Below are 17,978 nucleotides of genomic sequence, written 5' to 3' on the forward strand. Positions count from 1 at the left end.
TTGCATTAAGAACGATAATTATCAAGAATAGGTTACATTTTTTAGTTACGACATTGTTGCAATTTAAAAGACCAAAAATTCAACGATAAAATTTGAATATTGCAGTGTGAAGTGAAATTTCAATTTGAAATTACTTTGAATTTAATTTCACGAATTTCAATTTTTCAGAGAAAAGGATTTTAAAAATCACTCCAGATTCTGGCTCGATTCGACAATCAGTCTTCAGAATACAACACTATTTTAAATAAGAAGCGCTGGAGCTATACAATTTTAATTGGAATCAAAGCCATGTTAAAGACTTTTAAAGTGAACTCGTTGAATCTCGCACTATTCAATATCACATGAAATTTAATTCACTGTGAATGAATAACTTTTTTCTATTAAAACTAAGTAAGAATTAAAAATTACCCTTGAAAAAAAATAATATCACGAGCAAAAGAACTAGGTAAACAACACATAGACACACAATGGGCTAAGCGCCCAACGTGCGCCGTGCCTCAGAAAACGTTCACTGCGCAGTCATAGGTTTCAGTGACTGTCGACGGAATTCTAGTCTGTATTCTCAAGTTATGGATTGTTTATTTTCTAAATTCTTTTTCACAATGGTGGTTGGAAGTGATATCCGCAAAATGTGATAAAATTACTGGTTACGCTGCTAGAATACCAAAACTTATGTGGAGTTATTTTTCTTAGTAGTGCAAGTTATGTATCAATGATAGTTACAATAATGGTTATTTTATTTTCGATTATTAATTTGCTGTACTTAAATTTTTGATTACTACAAATAACTTTACTTTTCTTGTTAATCCATTTGATCACGATATCCCGGGTTAATAAAAAGTTGATGCTTTTTTTGTCATTTTATACATAGGTTTCTTGATTAATGATTTAGAATATTCACGTACCTGCTGGTTTGTGTAGGGCGACAGAGTGTTTTTATGCTCCACAAAAACGTCATTGATGAATGCGTGGAATGCATAAAATATCGGATCCCGCATTGCGGTCGCTGGGTCACCCATTATCCCAAAAGATTCCTGCGGCACACATGTCAAATTAATTGATTCAAATAAAGTATTTCTTTTACAATCCGGTATTCAAATTTCTCAGAAAGTTGCAATACATTCTTTTTTATGAGAATATATTTTGCAAAAAATCTGAATTTTAATAAATATATACAGTCTGTATTTGAAAAATAGCTAGAGCGAGCATTCTTTTTAAAATGGACAATCAACAGATCTTCTTTTTAGACTTTATCAAGAAGTGTAACATAAAAAATCTAATATTAATAATCCAAATTTGTAATAATTCTTTAGTGTGCAAATTTCAACCCCTGTCATTCTTACCAAGTATCGATTGTCAGGATCGTGGCAGAAAGAAATAGCAACATGTCCCATATTGTGTAGGTCACCATAAAGATTGGGATTCAAGCTGAGGATGCTGGACTCAATTAAATTTCCCAACATATCGACACCGTCTTTTTCGGTAAGAGGGACTCTCTCCCCCCTGGCATTGATGATAGCCCCTGTGTGGATGGCTTCGTAAATACGATCCCTAAATCTCTCGAGATCCTGAATATCGAAGTTTACTTGGTCGGCTTGCCGATTTATGTCCTTGAGAACCGATCCAGTAGGACGTGCTGGCCAAGTCCTGCTTGCTACCTGGGAGTCCAATTTTGGAAAATATCCTTCGGGAATTGGTTCTCTCCAATTGATGAAGCGCCTCACGCGATTCATGCCATTGCTCAAACGCTCAGCGTTGTACCTTGTCGGGGAAAATAAACAATCTGTGTCAACATCTTCCGGTATTGATCATATTAGATCATTTTTTCTTAATTTTATACGAGCTTATTGGATTTGATTGGGACACAAAATAATTTTCGATTTATAGTAAAAATAAGTTTTTTTAGGAAGGGCTTGAATGATTTTTTTATTCTTGTCTAAAAACATTAGATCAAATAGAATCAACAAACATGTATAGTACTTATTTGGAAAAATAGAATGGAGGTACAGTCAACCGGGGTAATTATAGATTAAAATAAAAATATATACCCATTTTTTGTACCATATACAACTAAAGGGTTGCAGTACAGAACTAGATGACGAATAAAACAGGAATTTTCAAGAATACGAAAAAAATTTCTGTAAAATCGATATTTAGATTAGAAAATGTTGACCATGAGTTTGACTGGGATAATGCTCAAATTTTGCATATTGAAAATTGGCCTACTGACCCTCATTCGATTCTCAGGTATCAAAGAGAGAGCACCTGTTCGTGGGTGCTGTCAATTTCTACCACTTAAAATTTTCTTGCCTTGATACGAGTACCGAAACGTTGATTACAATAGGGTTTTTTTGGTTTTCGTTTATTCGTTGTGGTCCATATTTGGTCATTGGATTCTTGTTTTGCTTAACAGGATTTTGCATCAATTTGATTATTGGACGTTAAATGGGATTTTTAATTTGGATTTTGGTCTAATTTAAATTTCGTAAATTTTAGAAAGAAATATCCAGTTTCAATCAAACAAATGTGGAAGTTGACAATCTGAAAGTTACACTGACAATAACCTGTAGAAGGCTCGGCTGCGGATTGCAATTAAAAATGTGATCTGGATTCCGAGTAAATGGTCAAAGAATTTTTAGGTCACAATTTCATAAAAAGTAAGATTAGATATAAAGGAAATAGAAAACCTTTTGATAATCTGAAAACTACAAATTTAACTGAGTTCCTCAAAAAACAGTATCTTTACAAAATGTGTTGCTTTTGATACAAAAATAAAAATTTTCAATTCTAAAGTAGTTGCCCTAGTTGGAATATTGAACCTAAATCTTTAAGGTATGTCAGGCCTCAGACTCGACACACTATTTACACTGTTATACACTTTCTTAGCGACATTACTATTTTGCTACTATTTTGAAAAAAGAGATTATTTTGGTGAATTGATTCAGGAATCATTCATATATATATTTATGTATGGTAGTAGTTAATAAAAAATTTAGTAGATAAAAAAAGCATTTTTTATTCAAAAATCAGTTTGAACGTTTTAGATATTGTAGGAGTAGAACACCTTACTCTTTCTTATAAGTTAACAAAGTAGCTCAAATTTAATTCAAATAGTTCAACTTTCAACGAAAAATTATGAATCCTTAATAAAAAAAAACGTTATAGTTCATATTTTAATGCAAAAAAGATTTTCCTTTAAAATCAAAAACAGTTGAATTAAATAAAAAAATACGAATTTCAACCAAAGAATAAACCAAAACCTCGACCAAAGTAGTTTAATTTTCAAATAAGCAGCTGAATTTTCAACCAAAAATATATTCTTTTTACAAAATAATTCGATTTTCAATCAAATAGCTAAATCTTTAAACAAAAACATGAATTTTCTATATGAAAAAATCAATTCTGAACAAAATACATACATTTTTAACCAACTAGTTGAATTTCCAATCAAAAAATTAATGTTCTATCAGAAAATTGCGAATTTTAAACGAAATACATACATTTTCAACCATAAAGATAAATCTTTAACAAAGAAGATTGATTTTCTACCAAAAAAGATTTTTTCAATAAATTACATAAGCTGTCGACTAAATAGTTTAAATAATAAGTTTGACGTTAATCCAAATTTTATTTGAATAATTTTTAGTTTACATTTTTTTCTAAGAACTCTGAGATAAATAGTTGAATTTTAAAACTTAAAAAGACCAATTTTCAACGAAAAATTTAGTAGTTAAATGTTAATTTGTGTGCATCAAATTTCAATAGAAAATCAAATTTTCTAAAAAAAAACAGTTAAATTTTATAACCAAAAAAATGAATCTTCTTCAAAACAGTGAAATTTTCAAAGCGAGAATATGCATTTTCGACTAAAATTATGAATCTTAAATTATTAAAATAAACTTTAATTAAATTAGTTTATCTTCAAGTCAAGGAGTTGAGTTTTCAAGCTGAAAAAATAAATCTTTAACGAAAAATGTAATAGTTGATACTTTAACAAAAAATATATTTTAAATCAAAATTAAAAAACGATTGATTTTACCCAAAAACACAAACTTTCAACAAAATACTTAAATCGCTAACTAAAACAGATTGATTTTCAACCAAACCGTTGCGTTTTTAATATTTTATAGTTGATTTTCTACCCAAAAAGATGGACCCTTAACCAAAAAGACAAATCTATAAAACAGTTGAATTTTCAACCATAAAAGATACATTTTAACATTGTAATAGCTGATATTTCAAACAAACAATATATCAGTTTAAGATTTGAAACTGTTGAATTTAACTAATAAATAAAAACTGTCAACAAAAAACTTCAATCGTCCACTGAAACAGAATAATTTTTAACCAAGCAGTTTCACATTCAACAAAAAAATTGATTTTCTACCACAAAATATTAATTTTTAAGCCAAAAAGACAAATTTTCTCCTAAAAAATTAAATTTTTAACCGAATTGTTGAATTTTTTATGCAAACTAGAAATTTTCCACAAATCAGTCAAATTTTCAATAAAAATGGTAATTTTTAACCGAAAAATATGTATTTTTATACCCAAAAGACAAATCTACAAAATATTTGCATTTTTAACAGCAAAAATTGATTTTCTACCGGTAAAGAAATAAATAAAAATGTACGTCCATTTATAAAATTTTCAATGAAAAGACTAATTTTCTATAAAACAGTTTAATTTTATCCGAAATAGTTGAATATTCTACCAAATTATTGAATTTTCAAGCCAACAAGATAAATTTTCTATAAACCAGTTGAGTTTTCAACCCGAGAATATGAATTTACAACGAAAAAGTTAAATTTGGAGTAAAGAAATAAATTTTTAACTAGAAATAGTAATAAATTTTCAACTAAAATTAATTTAAAAATTGGCTGTAATAGATGATATTGCAGCTAAATAGATTTTAATTTGAGATAAAAAAAGTTGTACTCAACAAACATACATTTTTTTAGCACACTAATTGAATCATCAACTAAAACATATTAATTTGTAACCAAATAGTTCATTTTTATATTATTTTAAATTATGCAGAAAAAGAAGAATTTTTAAACAAAAAAGACAAATTTTCTACAAAACAGTTGGATTATCAATCAAATTTTTTAGTCAAAAATATGAAATTTTTACAAGAGTTAAATTTTCGACAAAATAGTTTATTTTCAACCAAAAATTATTAAATGTTAAACAGACAGTTGCGTTTTTAACATAAAAGGTGAAGTTTATACAGGCAGAAATAAATTTATAAACCATAAAGATGAATGTTCAACAAAATAATTTGAATTTTCAACAAAAAAGAAATTTTTTAGAAAAGAAAGGCGGAAAAATTATATATCGTTTATATATATTGTAAAGTTTTATATATTATATTCATTGGTTTTACAAAAATTGTATAAAACAAATGAATATCACATACAATAGTTCACACTATGTATAAACTATACATCATATTTCCGCCTGGGAGAAGTAAAATTTCATTGAAATTGTTGAATTTTCAAGCCAAAAAGACGCAATTTTCACAAAAAAGATAAATTTCAATCAAGAAGTATCACTTTTTAACAAAATTATCGAATTTTCAAGAAAATAATTCAATTTTTTATCAAATAACTAAACTTTGAACCAAGAAAGAATGAACTTTTAACTAAAAAATAGTTAGATTTTCTTATTTGATTCTATTAAATTTCGCATTTTTGTGAAATCGAAAAAAAAGAATAGATCAGACTTTTAAGTTCGGACTACATTTATGAGTTGAATATTTGAAAAATGTTATGACACTATTTTGACACTATTTTTTTTAATTAGCAGTACTCTTTACTATATTTTTTATCCCTAAACTGAGTCGGATGCCAACTATGAGATGAAAAGGCTAATGTTTTTTTTTTCAAAAATAAATATTATTAATAATAATTCGTTATTTATAGTCGTACGGCATTCCTAATAATGTATATTCAAATAAGAATATTTTTTTTTATGCGTCAGTGCGTTTATCAATAATACGCCACGATGTTGAATTTTCGATATTGGATTATGTGTAGATTTAGTTTGCTATAGACTCACTGCTTCAAACTTAGGAAATTTGCAATTGTGGGTACAGTTACTCCACAAACCAATATGCATATATATATATATAATATATATGTTATACGCCTCAAGCTAAACTATATCACCTGCACACATGTTGGTTCTATTAAGAGGAAGTTAATACCAAAAGATTCAATGCAGGAAGTTATGTAGTACAGCGAATAAATAGATTCCATATCTAAGTCTAATTTTTATCAATTATTTTAATAAGTTAGATTCACAATTAGTTAATACTAATAAAACCCAGGTTTAAAATAGAATTTGTACTTCAAGAAACAAATATTCCCCTGACATTAGGATCATTTTATAAGTATCTGTTTTTATTCAGTTTTATATTTAAAATAATTTTTTCAAAATAATGATTTAAAATATGTGTAGAGGACCAGAATGCGAATAATTTATCTCTGTTACTTTTTGTGATAAAATAAAAATTACCTAGGTTATAGCATTTTCGAAATACAAAAACCAGACGAAAACTAACATTTCCAGCAACACAAAGCGTAATATAGAAAAAAGTAAAAAAACAAACAAAAATGTAATTTTTATCGCAAAGAAACGAATAAAAAAGCAATAACTCCGTTTTCTGGAAAACAAAGCAAGATACAAAAAGAGATGAATTGACCAAAATTTTGTACCTAAAAAATAATGGCAAATTTTTCAGGAATTACTTTTTTATGGAATAAGTAGTTTTTGTTTTATTTTTGAAGAACAACTTTGAAAATTAAAAAAATATATATTTGAGAACAACGATACAAGCTACGAGAATAAGTGAAACAAAATTTATTCAACCAAAAAAAAATTACAAATTTTTTACGAATATTTTTTTATAGGAAACGTACTTTTTTTAATTGTACAAAACAAGAATTAAAAAATATATAAAAACAAGTCAATAAGAATGAGAATGTTTCAATTTCCATGCAGGTTATGAATTGTAATTATATAAATTTATTAATATGGTACATTTTCAAGCGCATCTAAGAAGAAAATTTAACGCAAAATAAGAAACAAATATTAACGTAATTATGATAAATACAATTTGTACTTTGATTGACAAAATACAAATACTCAATCCCAAGCAGAGTTACATAAAGAATGTATTATTTTTGATATAAAAGTGTTGGGCATAATGTAGAAAGTTGGACAATAAAGATCTTTAATTTTGAAAGGTCAGTGCACGAATATGGAAGAAATGCAAAGAACGAGCGTGAATATGCAATACCCGAATGTGAGAAAAATATAAAATTGAGCGCGAAACGCGAGAACCACCAATGGCACATCCTAGGCGCACCCAAATTTGTAAGCCGCGCGTGCAACGCGCGATGAATTTGTCCGCGCACCGCGAGCAGATTAAAAAAATCCCTTTTCTTCAAATATCTTTCTTTAGATAAAAATAATATTTTCCTGATTATTAAAAAAATGTAATTATAGTATTTTTAAATATTTTTTAAGCATTATGACCTTGATTTATGTGGCTAAATATATTTTTTATTATTCAAATAATAAAAAAGTATTATATAGGTATAAGGTTGATAGACGAAACGCTAACGATCTTTAGTTCCAGACTTCTTATTGGATTAATGAATTTTGTCTAAAAATTTCTCACAGATTAAAAATTAAAAAGATTAAAAATACAATGATCAACTTTGAATATTGGATATTAAAATCAGATTTAAATTTTTACCTACTTTGTACTTAATTTCTTAAATTCCAATATTTTAGAGTAAAGGATTTTGAAAAGCACTACAAAGTTTGTCCTGATTCTACAATTAGTCTTTACAATTGAAGAATAATTAAAATTTAAAGAGCTTGAGCTCACAAATTTTAATTGGAATCAAAGCCCTGTTCAAGACTTTCAAAATAAGCTAGTTGAATCTAGTATTAAACAACAAACATGAAGTTTATTTAAATTTGATTAAAGAAATGTTTTCATTTAATTCAAGCATTAAAAAATAATCTCGACGAAATAAAATGCAAGAACTAGCGAACCCGCTTTAAGAAAATGAAATCAAAAGCAATATCACTAGGTAATCAACGCAACAGGCGCACAGCGAGCAAAATAGGAAACGTGCGCGGTGCTGTGGAAAACGTTCACTGCGCATTTATAGCTTTCAGTGCCTCTCAACTATTTTCTGGAATCTCTTTTCATCAAAATTATTGTAATGCCACTTTAACCCTAGATAAATGTTTATTATTGATAAGAAAGGATGACTTGGTTTTTAAATTCCCAGTGATCCTCGCCAAAGGGGCTAGAAACCGGAGTTTATAAGATTCGACGTTTCAGCTTGACAACTCAATTCCTTCATTGCGAATTCATCTCTTCTGATATATTTGGACTTAAAATTTTATACGCTTCCTTTTGAATTCAATACGGTACTTGTATATTAATTTTATTACAAATAAATTTTTTCCCTGTGTGCTTTTACGATCTTAATTGTACTTGGCGGCTATTGGGTAACATATATCTTGATAATTTTGAAGTATAAAATTAGACATAGAAATTTAGTTATAATATGTTAATTAATCATAATTTAGTATGCTTGTCAGTCATTATTGATGTATTAAAACTTCTAAAGTACGTTAACTATTAAGTTTCATTAAGTCTAGTTGCATGTTTACCTGGCCATCATTTGCTGATGCATATAATAGAATAATTCACCCCGCCTGTCTTTGTCAACAATCGACCTAGGACCATCAAAGGGGAAGACCAAATGCCAATGCCAGTGATGGAGATTGATACCAATGTCTTCTCTGAAATAGGCAACACGATGCTCTTCATCAAGATCCGATGCTGTATAATCCAGGGGGATTTCAATTGGTACCTAAGTTCAATTTCAAATGCAATTAAATATTATTTATTTAAAGGAGATCACCTATTTTATATTATTCTAATACCATACAATAATATTAGCTTTAATTGACTCATTAAAGAAAACTTTGTTTATGTACATTAGGATCCGTCGGATAAGACCTTAAATGATCAATATTTAAGAATCCAAAAATTTACAGGTGTGATAATTTTTATTGCCTTTTCAGTCCTTTTAATTGGAAACATCGTGATCATTTCAGCAACATTTATAATAAGTCAATAAATTCGATAATTTTTTAAAACCAATTGAATAAACAAATGTGTTACTCGAGCGCTTGTTGATTAGTGATTTAATTTTAATTGGGAATCCCATATTCATTTCAGCTACATTCATAAATATTTGCTACAATGTGAGATTATTAAAACAAATTTAATTTAAAAAATGAATTATTCGGGTAATTGTCATCAGAATTTTTTTGTTTCATATCAGTTTTTCAAGTTGGCTGCTCCATAGTAATCTGACTAATTAAAACGATAAAAATAATGAAACGCTAAAACAAAAGGCTTGAAATTGGAGAAAAACCAACTGTTTCTTTTCAAAATCCCTACTATTAATCTATTATTTGAGAGTGATACAATTAATCAACCAAGTATGAGCGTTGATAAAATCATTATGTAGTTCCCAATTGAATACATTATAATTGTAAGAAAATAATTTTTCTATCGCAAAATGCCTATATAACGAGTTTTTAAATTAAATTTGTTTCAAACTATCATAAGTTTCATCAACTAATTATTCTGAATGTTGCTGAAATGATTATGAAGTTTCCAATTAAAAATAATGAAATAAAAAAAATGAATTTTTTTGCCGACGAATGCCAGACAAATGCATTTACTTATCAAATTTGATTGCAATATTAACAAGGATAGTTAGAAGAGAAGTTTTGATTATAATAATAATTTATTTATCTAAATTTCTTTAATCATAACTTAAAAGAACGTAATATTATTAACAATGATAGAAAATACAATTGTAACTAATAATTTGTTAATAAAATATTATTTGCTTATTATATCATGACAAAGAAAAAATTTCAAAGATCTACAGAAAGTATTACCAGCTTTTTCCAATTTCCTTTCATTCAAATTCGACTGTACATTATTTTCAAACAAAAAATCTCATTTTTTCACTGCGCGCTTCTTTCCCCCACATTTGCGCCGCTTAGCTCACGCTTAAGGAATTCAATATTCATTGTCAGAAAGAACAATTTTTCGCTAAGAAATATAATTTCAAACTTGTTTAAAACTTTTTTTCTAATTACTTGAAATATTAATCAATTTTACGTACTCGAGCTCCAGCTGGTACGACGTTGGCTTCCTCTTTCGCTCTCGAGAAAACCGAACCGTCCATAAACTTGTCAGGGAAGATTTCCGAAAGTGGCGGAATGGGCAGATTCTTAGTGTCAGGTCGATGAAGAATTGCGACCGAGAGGGCGTAAATAAACAAGTTTGGATTTAAACGATCACGACTGTATACTGCCACGGAGAGAAAATCTTCGTACGTTCGCAAATCTGTTAAAAAATAAGATGATTTAAAAAATAATTAAGAATAAAATATTTTCAAATATAGTTTAATTAATTGCGTTTATAGAGAATTTTTATTTATAATTTCAAATTTTTCTAAAGCTAGAGCCAAAAGTCGTGGTTCATTACTTCTTTTTATTGAAACTCGCTCGAAAAAAATTATTTTTTTTCCATACAAGTGCAGTTCAATAATTAATATGATAAAATTGATTCTTACGCAATAAATATAAATTTATCATTGAAATTTATTTATAAAATTTACTAAAACCTTTTTTAAACTTAAAATAATTTGAAAATGTTTTTAAAACTTGTGTGTATGTTTTGAAGTGATTTCAATTTTTCCTAAGATTTAAAAAAATCCTGCAAAATGCAAAAAATTGCCTTTAAATTTTCTAGGTTCTTTTTGGACACTTTGGCAAATATTTTTAAACAATCATTTCAATATCGCCAGGAGTCTTAGGAATTTTTTTCAAACCTATCAAGATTCTCGAAAAGCTCACATATCTAATTTTTTAATCTGAAACAAATCTATCATTTGTTAAAAAATTGTATGTAGCTTCCAATTTTAATTTCGAAATCTAAAAAAATCTATTATTTGAAAAGATTTTTTGGTATAATACATACTTTCTCCAGATAATGAAATTTTTTATTTTGCTGATGCCTCTTATCTCCAAAACGTTTTTATAAGCTTCGTATACATAAAAATAAAAAATCAAATTTAATTACTTGCGACATGATTCGCCCGATTCTCTTGAAAAATTGCCAGTATGCTCGATACTATAAATAAACTTCAATAATAAATTGATGCGACTGCATCATAATATCTTATACATAATAATGTCATAATAATATTATGATAAAAAAGGTATAATTATATAAATATTACATAATAATATATCATAATAATTGAGGTTATAAATATATAAAATTATATTTCTTGTCGAAGAATAATTTTATCACAAATTTAATTATTGAACTGCACTCGCATCAGAAAACTTCAGATTTGGAGCCATTCCACGGCTTCCATTTGCCTAAGTCGACCTCCTTCTGGAAACAGGTAAAAGTCGACGCTTGAAAATGAAAGCCGAAAACCCCTGTATTTTGGAATTTTTTTCCTGCTATTGACGAAAATACAGTCAAAAACAATAATATAATAAGGGTAATTTTTTGTAAAAAAAATGTATAGACACCTGTAAAGGAGAAGGACCAATAAAGCTAATTTTAGGTCAACTACCTCACATTTTTTTAATTGTATATTTGTATTAGGGTAGCCCATAAAAACGAAAGTTTCGATTTTTTTCGGCACTCCCCTAATTCATTTTATTTGGTTCCGAACAAAATAAATACGTGTTTTTATTTATTTTCTAATATTAAGAGGATCGAGCACCCTTCGAAATTTCCTATGAGAATAACATGAAAAGATAGTTTTGTGAATTTTGTCCAAAAAGTAAAAATATATAATAACGTATAGGAGCAAATACATGTCAAATCATCTGAAGAATATCAGCTATTATTATTCATTTTGTTGGCAATTTTAGTATTCTTCCTGTGAGGCGTTAAAAGGAAAAACCTGAAATAATGTTTCAAACGTTTTAAAAACTGTGCATATTCAAATTTGAAAATTTTCGTCTAATTTTTTTAAACATTCATAATTTTTGTGATTTTAACAATATTAAGATCTACATTTTTCAAAAATATTTTTTCTAAGACGCAGCTTACTATTAGAAGAAATATATTTTTTAATTCCAAAACTTCTTAGATTTTCCAAAATCAAATTTTTAAACTGAATTTCTGAAAGAATACACTTTTTGTTTTCTTTAATTTTTGATAGTTAGCTTACAATGTACTCTAAATGACCTGTAAATATCAAAGTGGGATCTTCCTTAGAGTTCAAAAAATAATTAAAAACTACACAAAAACGATGGATACGATGTCAAAAAGAACATTCAAACAATATACGAACAACATACTAATATTCTATTCGTATGCTCAAAAAAAAAAAAAATAATAAAAATAAAAACTGAATTTTTTTTAGAAATCCACTTTAAAAATTTGCTTTTAAAGAATCCAAGACAATTTTGATTTTTTTCAATCTGTGTTTTATTACAAAAAATTAAACCAAATACACCTTAAGATAATTAAAACCACGAATCTCGTAAGTTTTTTGAATTTTTTAAACATTATTTTAGGTTTTTTTCAACAGCTAAGAAAACAGGTACTACAATTTTCATAAAAATTATTAAAAGTAACTAAAATTTCTTAGTCGATTTGACATGAAACTGCTCATAAGCAATCTTTCATGATTTTAATAAAATCTTTAAGGAATACAAATTCATCATTATTTTTTTATTTCAATCTCGCTGAGCCCTTTTTACTGTGCCACAAAAAACACCTCATGCAAGTTTAACAAGTATTTTACGAACTATATTAATAAAGATAATATAAGTAACTTCATTATGACTTTAAACTATTTTTCTTCGTAGATATTTATGCAAGAATAAATTACAAGATTTAATGTATTTTTAAATTGATTTTATATCGTTTAAACAATTTTTATTTGCGTTAGGGTTTTAGTTTCATTGAATATCGCAAAAAAAGGGTATTTTATGAATAAATTAGTATATTTAATGAAATTGGAAAACGCAAGCAATAAAAATGAAAATTCATTCACATTGCTTTTTTATTATTTAAAATATTTATTTTTGGTTATATCTAACTTATGGTTCGAAAATGCTAGACATCTGAATTTTTTACTAATTTCTTAATAAGCTTGACAATTTTAGCCTAAATCCTTTTTTTTCCAATTTAATTATTATTTGTTCAAAAAAATTAATTTGTTTAAACAATGAATTATCTTTTAATATTGCCATGGTCTAATTAATAAATGTGAACATCTTTTTCTGAACATATCCTTTAATTGTAATTGTTTTTATTTATTTAAATATTTCCTTTTAAAGTAATTGCAATTACGAATATTTTTAGAAATAGGTGTTCACATTTGTTATTGAGGACATAGCATTTAAGAAATACTATTAATTTTCGATATTATAGCACAGTTATTGTTTGAAACATTTACATATTGTTTTAACAATTAGTTGTAGAGTAAAAATTCTAAAAATTAAGAGAAAGTTAAGAAACACATTGAAATTTTTTAAAATGTTTCTCTTATTTGCTCCTGTCAAATAAATTAAATAATTCTCAATTGTTTAAATAATGAATATACAACAAGAATATGTACTATCAGACTTATAAATTAGGCTATAGCATTTAAAGATTACCATAAATTCACGATATTATAAGATAATAAATTTCTTAAACAAATAAAAATTGTTTTAACAATAAAAAATACCATAAAAAAGTCAGACTTAGACTAAAATTCTGAAAGTTTAAAGTTTTTTAAAATTAAAGCTAAACAAATTTTAAGAAATTTGTTTTGTGTCAAATTTGAAAAAAAAATGTTTGTTTGTTTATTTAAGCATAGAGTTTGATTAAATGGTTGATCTTAAAATACGAATGCAATAATAAAACGTAAGATACTTAAAATAAGCAATATTGATAAGCAATCCATAACTAAAAATTTGCAAAACAAGAATTATTATAATTATGAATTAATCATTGTTTGATAATAATAATTTTATTGTTATGAACAGCAGGTAAACATTTTTATTGGTCTTTGATATTGATAAAATAAATTGTGTCTTTACTTTAATTTTAAGTAATGATTCTTCATTAAAAAATATAATAAATTATATTTCTTATTTTTATTAACAAATGGCATCAACGAATTCGCAGTTTAAGGAATTCATAACAGTATAAGGTATTTTTTTCAAACATCTTTGTGTGGTTTACGAGTAATAATTTAGGAAAACATATTTTTCTTTAAAGATAATTGTGATTTTTATAAACAAATTGCATAAATAAATTCTTTGTAACGAATTATAACGAGCATATCCAAAAAGGCATGTTACAGAGAAAAGTAATAAGCAAAGCACGTTCAAAATAAAGTACCAGGAACTTTTAAAAATTCCTTAAACTGCAAATCAGTTTATTCAATTTGTTTATAACAATCAAATTTATCACTAAATGACAATCTGCTTAACTAAATCATCGCTAGCAAGCCAAAAAAAGCATTTTTGAAGAAAATTACCTAAAACTATTGAAAACTGCTTATTCAGCTAATTTGTGTACTTAATTTGTTAACAACAATGAGAAATATAATTTAGTTGATGCGTCTAGTGGTTCCGAATTTCTCGACGACGCGACACTTCGCTATTTATTATATTTTTCAATATTTGAATATTAGCTACCTCCTTTCATTGTTTATAACAATAAAATGGTTGGTAACAAATTAGTTATTCGTAATTAATTATAATAAAATTATATATTATTCGGATGCTTTAATTAAATTTGATAAGTGATAGAAAATAATTACAAAAAACTACCATTTTTATGTTTTGTTTTTTATTTTAGTTTATTTTATGTTATTCTGAAAAGACATTTCCCTCAGGGGTAAAATTACAATTTGAAATTAGTCAATTCAGAAATGTCCTTTTCCTAAATATAGATTTTGGTATGAAATTTGAAATGAATACACGAAATTCTCATCCATATACTTAGATTCATTAAAATGGTCTCTTTTGAGAATTCAGGTAATTGCTTATTATTTCTGAATCATATCTAATTAACTCGTTACGATTTCCATGTCAGAAATATAATGGGCAGTACTAAAATATTTCAAAGTGTGAAATTTAGTTTAAATTAATTAAAGGAATCTCAAACGAATAAAACGTTATTAAATACACTTTGTTCCTATTTTAGATTCATTGTTGCAGAAAAAGTCGAGCGTTGAAAAAAGATTAAAAATCCATTTTCAGACTTTAGACAATCCGATGTCGAATACCTCTCTCAATGGTGACAAATTAATTAGTATAATTCATTAAATGTCAGTGATTTTCACAAAAAAGTCGACTCAAAAATCGACTGAAAAGGACATTTTACACGTTATATATTTTTTTCAAGTTACTTTGAAATCCTACAAAAAAAACAATCGCTTAAATTTAAAGTGACTATTCTATGACACTTGGATAGAGAAACAAGTTTATGAGATTTCTGCAAATTTGATTAGATTTTGGAAGAAACGTAAATTATTTATAATTAGTCACTGCAAACAGTTTAATCATTCGCATGAAAAAGTATTTTAAAAATCAAGCGATCCTTTATAATAAATAATAAACATTTTTTTAACTACTTTTTGTTTTATTTGTACAAAAGGATTAAGAAAAGGAATAATCGAGGAATTAAATACAAAACTATAGAATTCCGTCGACAGTCACTGAAAACTATACATGCGCAGTGAACGTTTCCCGCATCACCACGCACTTTGTGCGGTTCGTCCGGTATGCGTCTCTTGCGATGTTTACCTAGAGTCATCGCTTGGGCTTTTATTTTCTTCAAGAGTAATTGCTAGGTTGCAAATATTCTTCAAGCGGGAAATCTTTAACAAATGAGTGAATAATTGACAATTACGAATTTGTAGAATAAAGAAATTAAGAATGCAAGGACGAAGAAGAGTCTTGAGCTCCTTCCCAAATAAGTAAAAGTCAATTTTTTGTGTATCGTATGTTTAATTATCATTCAAAAAGTGTTATTTCGCATTAAAAACTAAGTAAGAAGATAATATAAAAGAATTGAATAATTTGAAAACTACGAGTTTTAGGCAAGTTTTTGTATAGTAAAAAATCGTTTTTTGTCATCAAGGTTATTAAAACATTTGTTACTTGATTTATCTTTATTGTTTATTATTTTTGGTTAGTTTGGAAACTTTTAAAGCATTTCAGGAAAAAATAAGATCGTGTCTTTTTTGAAGTAAGTAAAATTCAATTCTCAATTCTTTTGAAACAAAAAACGTTTTATTAAAGTCTCTCGAACTTTCTCAGTTTGTCTGAGAACTACTTAATAATCATTAGAAAAATGCTTACTTCAAAGAAACATTGAGCTCAACAACTTGTAGTGTGAAGATGGTTGTGGCTCACTTGATAGGACGTTGCCTCGAACTGTTTGACCGAGATTTTTTTACCAAGATCCAAGTGGTTCGATAGCTCAGTCAGTTAGTAAGCGAAGTGAAATACGCGAAATACAGATTTATATATGAATAATTTCATAAATAACTTTTTTTCTTGAGAAATCATATGTTTTGAATTGTCAGCGACTGCTTATTTTTCAGAGCTCTGCTGAGATAATGAAACCTATGCATTTTAAATTTTCAATGTTTTCTAAACAGGTTTTCTATCACTGTATTAAAAAAATCGTTTTAAATATTACATGCTTTTCAGATAATGATTAATCATTTTGATTACGGAAGGCTGTTAATAAAAGTTCTCTCATATCTAAGACAAGAGTACAAAGTCACTGGATTCTTAATCAACTATTTTTTCCATTGATTTTTTCGTTAGAGGATTACAAGGATTTATGATGATTAGAATGGATTAAGCCCTCGTAAAATATGACAAAAATTAGTTTCTTAGCCCTATTTTACAATGAATAATATATGAATATTTTTTCTAACCATTTCAGATGATAATATTTTCATTATGATACGACTAATGGAATGACATGCAGTATAAATGTGGAAATCCAATAAGTGTGAAGGATTACGTACTTATAAATATGTCAATTAGCCTCGCGGCCAATTTGCGATGGAGTGGTATGAAGAGCGAAAATGCTTCCCGGCGACCTAATTGCATAGGTACACTCAAATCTGGAATGGAGATTGACTTCACTTGCACCTTCATCTTCGTATCATCATTGTACCGAGTCAAAACTTCTGTTGCAACGCTTCGGTATCTGTCAGGCTAACAAATTTTTCAATACATTTCATTTTGTATTAAAATTTATTTGTATAATTTGTTAGCTGTAAAAATGATTTAAACGGTTTAAACTACTAGTTATTTTATTTTCTCTTAACAATGTTACTAAGCAAAAATCAGTGTTTTAAAATTTGCAAAGATTTATTGCAATTAAAAAAAGCAAGTGTTGTAAGTTTTTGAGAAAAACTTCACGAGGAATCAAGCATTTTTTAAAAAAGGAAATTGGTTTACAACCTAACTAGATTTGCATAATACATTATGCTACCAATTATTTTAAGAAACATTTTCAGTACAATAAAATGGCTTCAAGAAATTAATAATAAATTAATACATTACACCTTACACGCCCCCTAAAAACAAGTTTCATGTATCTAAACCCATTATTCTATAATGATAAGAAAATAGTTATGAAAATTTTAATGATAAAATCAAATTCTTAATTAGATATGTAAATGTTTATTCACATATTATAACACATTTTCCACTTTGAAATAGCTTACAATATTCAATCAAAAACATTTTTAGTAAGTGCAAGGGGTCCATCCATTTCACATTGTGGAGATTTAAAGATAAAACTAGATCGTTTTTTCTATTAATTATTCACACAGTGAATTTGTTTACAAAATCAAAAAACAATA

At 27.0% G+C, this 17,978-nt stretch overlaps 1 protein-coding gene across 5 annotated transcripts in view; it reads right to left on the minus strand.

The window, feature by feature from the left end:
- Positions 1-17,978, minus strand: part of LOC117169006 (phenoloxidase 1) — a 42,837-nt gene that overhangs the window by 16,820 nt on the left and 8,039 nt on the right. For all 5 annotated transcript variants that reach the window (XM_033355052.1, XM_033355050.1, XM_033355051.1 and 2 more), the window contains 5 exons: positions 17,133-17,325; positions 10,239-10,462; positions 8,701-8,903; positions 1,344-1,761; positions 906-1,034 (listed from right to left, as the gene is read on the minus strand). In XM_033355052.1, the coding sequence (XP_033210943.1) occupies positions 906-1,034; positions 1,344-1,761; positions 8,701-8,903; positions 10,239-10,462; positions 17,133-17,325 (1,167 nt within the window). The remainder of the gene's footprint in view (positions 1-905; positions 1,035-1,343; positions 1,762-8,700; positions 8,904-10,238; positions 10,463-17,132; positions 17,326-17,978) is intronic.

This window comes from Belonocnema kinseyi, chromosome 3 (genome assembly GCF_010883055.1).
Source record: "Belonocnema kinseyi isolate 2016_QV_RU_SX_M_011 chromosome 3, B_treatae_v1, whole genome shotgun sequence".
NCBI classification, from domain to species: Eukaryota; Metazoa; Arthropoda; class Insecta; order Hymenoptera; family Cynipidae; genus Belonocnema; species Belonocnema kinseyi.